The sequence below is a fragment of the Diceros bicornis genome, chromosome 8, assembly GCF_020826845.1.
Source record: "Diceros bicornis minor isolate mBicDic1 chromosome 8, mDicBic1.mat.cur, whole genome shotgun sequence".
NCBI lineage: Eukaryota > Metazoa > Chordata > Mammalia > Perissodactyla > Rhinocerotidae > Diceros > Diceros bicornis.
In genome coordinates this window covers 5,155,505-5,165,534 of record NC_080747.1, presented here as the reverse complement: position 1 = coordinate 5,165,534, position 10,030 = coordinate 5,155,505, and the positions used below count along the sequence as shown (strand labels likewise).

The 10,030-nt window shown below is 45.1% G+C and overlaps 1 protein-coding gene across 2 annotated transcripts; it reads left to right on the top strand.

The window, feature by feature from the left end:
- The first annotated feature begins 8,057 nt into the window (after positions 1-8,057).
- LOC131409451 (MORF4 family associated protein 1 like 2-like) lies at positions 8,058-9,823 on the top strand. Of its 2 annotated transcripts, XR_009220925.1 has the most exons (3): positions 8,058-8,613; positions 9,100-9,243; positions 9,477-9,823. XR_009220925.1 is itself a non-coding variant. In XM_058546683.1 (2 exons), exon 1 carries the CDS (start codon positions 8,240-8,242, stop codon positions 8,597-8,599), a length of 360 nt encoding a protein of 119 aa, XP_058402666.1. In that variant the 5' UTR covers positions 8,058-8,239; the 3' UTR covers positions 8,600-8,613; positions 9,100-9,823. The 2 variants fall into 2 exon arrangements, 1 of the variants encoding a protein (XP_058402666.1); XM_058546683.1 differs by having other exon boundaries at positions 9,100-9,823.
- The last annotated feature ends 207 nt before the right edge of the window (positions 9,824-10,030 follow it).

The window sequence follows — 10,030 nt, the reverse complement described above, 5'->3', positions numbered from 1 at the left end:
CACACGCAAAAGAATGAAAGTGGAACATTACCTTACGCCATACACAAAAATTAACTCAAAATGGATCAAAGACTTGAATGTAAGCCCTGAAAGCATAAAACTCCTAGAAGAGAATATAGTACACTCTTTGACATCAGTCTTAGCAGCATCTTTTTGAACACCACGTCTCCTCAGGCAAGGGAAACAAAAGAAAAAACAAACATATGGGACTACATCAAACTAAAAAGCTTCTGCAAGGCAAAGGAAACCATGGCAAAGGAACAAAACGAAAAGACAACCCACCAACCAGGAGAAAATATTTGCAAATAATATATCTGACAAGGGGTTAATTTCCAAAATATATAAAGAATTCATACAACTCAACAACAAAAAAATGAGCAACCCTGGGGCCAGCCCGGTGGTGCAAGTGGTTAAGTGCGCGCGCTCCGCTGCGGCGGCCCGGGGTTCGCCGGTTCGGATCCCAGGCGCGCACCGCCGCACTGCTTGGCAAGCCATGCTGTGGCGGCGTCCCATATAAAGTGGAGGAAGATGGGCACAGATGTTAGCCCAGGGCCAGTCTTCCTCGGCAAAAAAAAAAAAGAGGAGGATTGGCAGATGTTAGCACAGGGCTGATCTCCTCACAATAAAAAAAAAAAAAAAATGAACAACCCAAACAAAAAATGGGCAGAGGATATGAACAGACATTTTTCCAAAGAAGATATACAGATGGCAAGCAGCCACATGAAAAGATGTTCAACATCACTAATTATTAGAGAAATGCAAGTCAGAAGTACAATGAGATATCATCTCACGCCCATCAGAATGGCTATTATTAAAAAGACAAGAAATAAGAAGTGTTGGAGAGGATGTGGAGAAAAGGGAACCCTCATACACCGCTGGTGGGACTGCAAACTGGTGCAGCCACTATGAAAAACAGTATGGAGACTTCTCAAAAAAATTAAAAATAGAGGGGGTGGCCCCATGGCCTAGTGGTTAAGTTCAGAACACTCCACTTTGGTGGCCCAGGGTTGGCTCCCTGAGGCAGATCTACACCACTCATTGACAGCTGTGCTGTGGTGGCGAACCACATACAAAATAGAGGAAAGATTGGAACAGATGTTAGCTCAAGGCAAATCTTCCTCAAGCAAAAAAAGAGGAAGATTGGCAATGGATGTTAGCTCAGGGAAAATCTTCCTCAGCAAAAAAAAAAAAAATTGAAAATAGAAATCCCATATGATCCAGCTATTCTTCATCTGGATATTTACCCAAAGAACATGAAAACACTAATTCAAAAAGATATAGGCACCGCTATGTTCATCACAGCATTATTCACAATAGCCAAGAATTGGAAGCAACCCAAGTGCCCATCAGTGGGTAAATGGATAAAGAAAATGTGGTTATTATATACAATGGAATACTACTCAGCCATAAAAAAAGACAAAATTGTGCCATTTGCAACAACATGGATGGACCTTAAGGGTATTATGCTAAGCAAAATAAGTCAGAGAAAGACAAATACCATATGATTTCACTCATATGTGGAAGATAAACACACAGATTAGAAGAACAGAGTGGTGGTTACCAGCTGCGAAGGGGGTGGGGGAAGGACAAAAGGGGTTAAAGGCGCACAAGTGTATGGTGATGGATGGAAACGAGGCTTTTGGTGGTGAACACGATGCAGTCTATACAGAAGCTGAAATATAGTAACGTACACCTGAAATTTACACAATGTTATAAACCAAGGAGACCTCAATAATTTTTTAAAAAAGAGAAGATCTATGAGGCATGCCTTTAAGATCCTTAGAAGGCCTTTTGTGTGTTTGAAAGGCTCTATGAGGCGACACCGTCAATCTTCCTGAGGTTTGAACAAAGGATTTATAGTCAGGCCTTTGGGTCTCATCTTTAAACCCTGTTTTCCTGACAGCAACCTGGATTAGACCTCTGTCTAGAGGCCCTTTCTTAGTGTTAGCATTGTGTGCCATCTAGAGAGACTGGGAATGAGAAACAATTTTGTTTGTAAACCCAGCAAGTCCTGGCTTTTTCATATTTAACAGTTGTTTCTTTAGCTTCTCTCTCTCCTCTTGTATTTTACTACAAGCAACTAGAAGAAGCCAGGCAACACCTTCAATGCTGCCTTCAAATCTCCTTAGCCCACTCATCCAGTTCATTAGGTACATATTCTCTTTTTCACTTTCTGCAGGTAATAGTGTTACCAAATTCTCTGCTTCTGTATAACAAAGACCCCCTTTCCTCCAGATTCTGCAATTTTCTTTAAGCCTTTACTGAAAACCTTCTTGAGGGCCATCAAGCTTTCTCTGTCTCTTCAACATCCTTTCAACCTCTACTTACTGCCCTGTCCCAAAGTCCCTCCCACATATTTTAGATTTTGTTTCAGCAGCACCCCATTTTCAGATACCAGTATCTCTTCCAGTTACCTATTGCTATGTAAAAAATCACTTGAAAACTTAGTGGCTTAAAACAGCAACTATTTCTTTCTTCCTCTCCCTGTTGGTCAGGAATATGGGAGCAACTTAGCTGGGCAGCTCAGGCTCAGGGTCTCTCTTGAAGTCACAGTCACATGGTGACGGGAGTCATCTTGAAGATTTCTCCACTCGCATATCTGTGGCTTGACCAGTTATTATGGGAAAAAAGTGTTAAATGGTGATTATCTGGAAATTACCCAAATTTCCTACATTAACTCTGATAGAAATAAATTCCCCTTTTTAAGTCTTTACACTGTTGGTTACGTAAAACAGATTCCCTGTGCCATAATTACCTACTTGATGGTAGACTTCTTCTATTGTGGGTTTTAAGTTCACAGACTGTGGATCGCAACAATTAGCGTGAACTGAATGGCATTGGGAAAGGCTAGAATAAAGGACTTTTCTTTCCTTTCTCTCCTGTTAGCTCTGTCCATCTCCCGTTTCCTCAGAGTCTGATGTGGTCTACAGCTGGCAATAGCAATGTGATCTTGATTGTAAAATGTACACGGTTTTGAAAACATAATTTTTTCTTGTAGTGATGATATTAAAAGTGGCTGTAGTGATGGTTGATTTATGTTTTCTAAAATTTATGAAACTGGTGCCACAATATTCAGAAAACCAGGACAAAGAAGAAACTTGGTTTCAGGGTAAAAATGGGATACAGAAGAAGCTTTCAAAATGGGGTGAAAATGAGATACAGAAGAAGCTTTGGAGGTGAAAAAAGGCTAAATAACATTTCCTGAAGAAGATACTCCAGGATGAAGTTTCTAAATGAAAAAAACCAGAACATCTGGGCATATGGGTGAGATTTCTCCACCTGAGACTGAGATAAATAAAAATATGGAGGAAAGGAGTTTGGCATTTTAATTTATCTGGGACTATAATTTCACCTAGAAAGGCTTCACACTAAGTGTGTCAGTTATCTTCTGATGCATAAGCCACCCTAAGTCCCAGTAACAACAATAAACAATTCTCTGGTGTCTTCAGTTTGGCTGGGAGTTGGATGATCTAGACTGGCTCAGTAATGTGTCTGTGGGCTGGCTGATCTGGGCTGGGCCTGTCTAGGGCAGCTTGGTTTAACATTCCTCTCATCTTCCTCCTGAGACCAGTGAGACAACCCAGCATGTTGTTCTAATATCCAAGGCAGAGACACAAGAGTAAAGAGGGCCCAACTGTGTTAGCATGCTTCAAGTGTGTGCTTGTGTCATGTCTGCTAACATCTCATTGGCCAAAGCAAAACACGCAGCAAAGGACATGGATACAGGAAGGGGTGGAGAATTGGGATCATTTATACAATCTACCACAATCTGCCCCCATTGCCCCCAATTGCTTATGTAAGATTTCCTCATCCTCATCTAAGGATCCCCCCAAATTTCTTCCAAACAGTATCAGGTCAGAAGTCCAGGATCTCGTGATCCGCATCAGGTTTAAATATGGCTTTTCATGGTCCTGGGGCCTATGAACTTTTTGAAAGACAACTTATTGCTCACTATCTTAGTTCAGGCTACTATAACAAATACTGTAGACTGAGTGGCTTAAAACAACATTTATTTCTTGCAGTTATGCAGGCTGGAATTCCGAGATCAAGGTACTGGCAGACTTGGTGTCTGGTGAGAGCCTTCCTCCTGGCTTGTAGATGGCTACTGAAGGGGAGGAAGACTATCCTCTACCCACTCTGGGTCCTTTCTGACTGGGCTACAAATTAGATTGAAATGAGACCAAATAGCAGGAGAAAATCAAATAAAGCTTTATAACATGTATACCTGGGAAAGACCCAGGGAAAGTGAGTAACTGGACAAAATGGCAGAGGCTCTCATCTTAAATGCTATCTTCAGCTAAAGACAAAGGAGGATGTTGGGAGTGGGGGAGAGAGTCAGCTATGGTAGTTTACCAGAAAAGCACAGTAAACAAGAGAAAGGTTATTATGCAGATTTAAGGCCTTGCCTTCTGCAATAATAAGTTTCTAGAGATGAGATCATTCCCCCTTCTTCCTGGTACGAGAGGGAAATATCTTTACAAATGGAGATTTTTCCTTACAAATGTAAATTTTTGGTAAACAGAACTTTGATAAAAATGGGCTTAGGAAGGACCCTCCTAGTCTATCCTTACCCAGAGTTATCTATAGTGATGGCCTGTCCTGGGGATAGGCCTTCTATCTTAAATCCTCTTAAGCAGTTGGTGGGGGGGAGGTCAAAGTTTCTTTCAGAGTCTTCTGAGCCTTTATTGTCTTCAGCTCAAAATAATCTGCATACCAGAGTGGCACATCTCGGGGCAACCTGCCCTGAACCCCATCACTGCCTTCTGTGTGGATCCTCACATGGTGGAGAGAGTGAGTTGGCTAGCTTCCTGGTGTCTCTTCTTATAAGGGCGCTAATCCCATGATGGGGGCTCCACCTCCATGACCTAATTACCTCCCAGAGGCCCCACCTCCAAATGCCATCTAGTTGGGGACTGGGGTTTCAACATATGAATTTTGGGGAGACACAAACATGCAGTCCATAACACCCACATAGATCCAAGATACAGTGGCGAGACAGGGAAAGGATAACATCCATTTGTAAGGGAAGTGTTACCGCACAAAGGGCACAATCTGCTAGCTGCAAGACAAAAGCCAATCATCAAGAGGCAAGATGGTGGTGGAGAAAGGGCAGTTTATTACAGCTTGCTAGCAAGAAGGGAGATGGCCAACTAATGTCCAAAAGAACCATCTTACAGAACAAAGACTATAGGCCAGTTATATAGGGGGCTGGTCTGGGTGGGGGAGGTATCTGGTCTCAGGGTGGAGGCATTCATCTCTTCTTAGTTCCTGATAGTCTTTTGTTTTACTGGATGTGCATCAGAGACCAGAGCAATGCCCTATACCCTGATCTTTCAGTTTTCATTGATGATGGTATCAGCATAGACTTTCTGCCCCGGGGTCATCACATTCCTAAGGATCTCAAGAGAATAAAGTTATCAATTTATAGCAGCTGGGAGGGGCCATAAAATCCACAGAGCATGTCTAGGTTAGTTAATCAGAGGTCATTCAAAGTTACAATATGGTTTCTTTTCTACAATATGGCTTCCCTTATGTCAACCTTGTCTTGAGCCAGTATCAGAAGGATGAGTAACAGCAATCACTGAATTACAGCAATTTTGACATTCCGTGGGGCAAATATTGCCAGGCCTCTCCACTTTAAGGATAAGGAATATTCCTTGATTAGGCCTTGGTCCTGCAACCTAGAAGTGGTTCACTAGTGCAGGTGTGGGCAAACTTTTTCTGTAAGGGGCCGAGAGTACATTTTTTAAGGCTTTGTGGGCGACATACAGTCTCTGTCATATATTCCTGTTCTTCATCACTTTTTTTTTTAACTCTTTAAAAATGTGAAAACGATTCTTAGTTGAAGGGCTATAATTTGCTGACCCCTGCCCTTGTCCATTGTTCTCCACAATACTTGTCTGTGCTCTCCAACATGTTCTTCCTTTTCCATCACACTCCTTGGCCACTTCTGAGGAGGGCATTGAAAAGCATATCAGTTTTGGCTACTGAGCCTGCTTTCTGTTGGTAGAAAATTGAGAGCCTAGAAGTCTTTTTACATTTTGAACAGTCTCAGTCTCTTTTGATCCAGGCTGGCAGTATTTTTGCTAATATGGCTGCCTCAAAAATTTTGTGGGGTTCCTATGTATTTTATTCCATTCCACTCATGTACCAAAAGCCAGACAATTCTTATTGAGATGGTTTCGCTCTCTAGACTTAATTAATGCTACTTTTGTCATATCTGGCTGCTGTGAGATCATGCCCTTAGGATTCCTAGGAGCCTGTGCTACGCAGAATTTTAAGATGGCCCGCCATGATCTTGGCTCCCTGGTATTACTGCTGTGATTATGTTACATTATATTGCAAAAAGGAGGTTATTCAGGTACATCTAACCTAATCATGTGAACCCCTTAAAAGTAGAATTTTCTCTGGCTAGGAGAAGTAGATGTCAGAGAGATTCAAAGGATGAGAAGGATTTGACATGCTGTTGCTAGCTTCGAAGACGGAGGGGGTCATGTGCAAGGAACAACCATAGGCGCTGAGAGTGACCCTTCGCTAATCAACAAAGAGGGTATCTCCAATATTTTCTGCTAGAGGTACACAGAGTGAACAAGCCCAGAAATTTACCTCATCCATTCACAATAACAATATAAGAGGTGCATAGAAAAATATCTGTTGGGAAATAATGTTAAAGCAACATTAACTGAGCTCTTGCTATGTGCCAAGCCCAGTGAGGGTTGTTGGGAAATAGATGACTAAGTACCTGCCCCCAGGGCCTGTTGTCTCATATAGGTGCTAAGATAGTTTAGTAAAGAACGTATTATTTCAAAATTATTCCCCAAGGACATACTCGGTGTTAGGTGGGGCTGAATCAGGCCTACACTACAGTCTGGTAAAGCAAGATGCAGACGTATGACCAAAATCCAAGGCAGAATGAAACTTACCCTTTAGATTAAAACAGGGGCAGGGGTTGGGTTGGGCAGTAAGGAGAACAGGGCTGTTAGCATCAGCGATGGGATATCCCAGTTCTCAACCAGTGTTTGGGGAAAGCAATTGGCCAAGAGGCAAGAGTGAGCAAGCGGTGGTTAAGAGGATGGCCGTGGCCTAAGCTGTGGACCAATTATGAGGTAGACTCTGATAGACTTAAACAAAAAGAAGTTTATTCCGGGTTTGTTAGGACTGCAGTTCTGGAAAAGCACAAACTCAAGCAGCCTTTGAATTGTGTTTCCATCGCTGAAAGAGAGAAGGAAGGTTTTATAGATGAGGCTAACAAGGGCAAAGAAAAAAAAGGGCAGGAATGTCCTTTAACAAATTCCAGGCACAAGGTAATCATCAGGGTGAGGGTCAGTTGAAATGAGCCATTAAACTTAGGAACGTGGGAGATGACTCTGATAGGAAGGAGGTCTCTGTTCCAATAATCTTATCATCCTTCAGAAGACGCAGATGCATTTCAGCTAACTAAGAAGTTCAAGAGCTCAACCTGGGGCCAGCCTGGCGGCACAGCGGTTAAGTGCTCACACCCCACTCCGTTGGCACGAGTGTTCACAGGTTCAGATCCCGGGCGTGCACCGACACACCGCTTGCCAAGCCGTGCTGTGGCGGCGTCCCATATAAAGTAGAGAAAGATGGGCATGGACGTTAGCCCAGGGCCGGTCTTCCTCAGCAAAAAGAGGAGGATTGGCATCGGATGTTAGCTCATTGCTGATCTCCCTCACAAAAATAAAAAATAATAAAAGATTCTAACATACCAAGTTAATTCTGTTGTTTACGATTTAGAATGTTAAGAACAGAGCATCACAGAGTAAGCGCTATAGTGACAGTAAGTTATTTTATTATACTAGTGCAGAGAAGTCGACTTCAAAGTTCAAAAAGTCTTAGAACCTCGACACTAAACCCAGAGAGAGCCAGCGCGCTAGAGAGCACGGCACAGCGCCCTCCCGCACGGGTCCACAGGATCGGGAGCGGCACGCCTGTGGGTGTATGTGCGTGCGTGCGCGCGCACGGCCTAGGCGTGAGTACGCCGGAAACTTTGTTCCCACTGGCTGTGTGGCCGTAAAGAAACTTTGGCGTGTCGTAAAAAGGCCGCAAGTAACAGAGCTTTGGCAGACGGCTGCGAATCCATTTTGGACGCCATCTCTGCTGCGAAAAGTTGAAAGAACCTGTTGCTCGTCCCAGTGGCGCTGCCGCTGCGCCCGGCGCTCGCTGTCGGCCGGCCGGCCTCTCGGGCGCGGTGACCGGGCCGCGGGGCGGCGGCCGCGCGATGCGGCCCCTGGACGCGGACGAGGAGCGGGAGCCCGAGGAGGACTGGGAGAGGCTCCTGAGCCCCGCGCTCGACGCCGCCCGCCGCGACGTCGCCGCCCTCGAGCGCGAGCACGTGCGCGCGCACGTGCGGGCGCGCAGGAAGCTGCTGGAGATCGAGAGCCTGCTGGACGCCATCACGAGCGAGGTGGAGGCCTCGGAGGAGCGCGCCCTGGAGCCCGGCCGGAGCCCGGGCGCCGAGGCGGAGCAGAGGGTGAGGAAGCTGTGCGAGAAGGTGGAGAAGAAGGCCGCGGAGGCCGCGCTGATGGGGCAGCGGATCGTGGAGCTCCACCGGCAGATCGACGGCTGCGAGTGCCGCTGAGGGAGGCGGAGCCGGTGAGGCTCGGTCCGCGAGGGGTCGCGGGGAGCCGGCCTGCTGGCGAGTCCTCGTAATGCCCTGCATCGAAGGCATCAACACTGGGCGGTGGGAGGCGGCTGCGGGGAAGTGGGGATAAGACCGTGTTGAGCTTTTAGCTTAGATAACATTATTTTGACGTTGGTAATTGGAAGAGAGTAATGTATGTTGTGGTGAGATGTAAAGATTACATTTAGGAAAGTATTTGCGGAATATGGACCAGCTCAGTTACTAGGGTGAAAACCTAGGCCATCGGGCCAGAAAAAGAAGAGGTGCTTAGAGAAGTGTTGAAACGGAAGTACAGGGTGGAAACGTGTAAATGCTGTGATGAGGTTGGAGCGTTTCGGATGACCTTACGGCAAGGGGTAGCATTTTGCACGGGTGATGGGGTTGGTTTGTTTGACTCCAGGACATGAGAGTCTTTAGAGTTTACGTTGTGATGACGAATTTCCCCCACTTTACTTTAGGTTATCCACTGATGGACTCCGTTCAGCTGGTAAGGAGGACTGTGACTGGAGAGGCTGAAACCAAGAGAGTTTGTCGTTTTCTCTCCCCTATTTTTCTATCTACGTTTTCGCCATGTTGAACATTACATTTTCAGTACCATTCTGGTAGATGATTTCAGTATTATGTTGTCATATGTGGGTTTTGATTATGGGGCACATTCAGTTTGGAAAAGACAGCTTTTAATTCAATACTCTCACATAAAAAATAGAGCCTAGATTGTAAGCTGCTGTGTAGTCATGTTTGTTACTGTGGTTTAATTGTATTTTTAAAGTCTGGAAGTATACTGTAGTGCTTTGCTGTTTTTTCATTCTTCCTGGAATTTGGGGGCCCACGAGAGACATGAGGTCAGAGTTCTGCAAGAGAGAAGACACTACTTGGCTGCAGCTGCTGAAGCGGGAACCCAGGCCCCAGTCGAGGGGGTGGATGCCACTACTTTGGATAAGATTGAGAAGGCCCAGAGGACTCTTGGGCGTGGAGAGTGGTGGTGTATGAATTCTGGGATTCTGCAGTGTCACATCAAAGGAGGAGACCTGTGTTCTTTTGGTTTTCTGTGTTTATTTTTTTGAGAAATGTAGTTTTCCTGTGGTATGTTAACTGGTGCACATCATGTAACTTGTCTGGTGAGTAACCTAGAATAAGGGATGAGTTCTAGGTACTACGTGTATTTGCTGACTCTGGGGTAAACTTTTTCAAATAGTTACGCATTGCAGGGGGTTCTCTGCCACAAGTGCACATGAGCTCTGGAGGGGTTGGGGAGGAAAGCATGGAGCTGGCCATGGTGGGCCGCAGACCGATAGCAGGCAGCTTCTTCCAGGCTTAGATGATGTTCAGCCCAGGTCATCAGAGCAGACCTCACAGGGATTGAGATCAGCGCTCTAGCTTGTTAGGATA

Excerpts from the sequence above, each read along its gene's own strand:
- LOC131409451 (XM_058546683.1), top strand. The coding sequence starts at position 8,240 with ATGCGGCCCCTGGACGCGGACGAGGAGCGGGAGCCCGAGGAGGACTGG.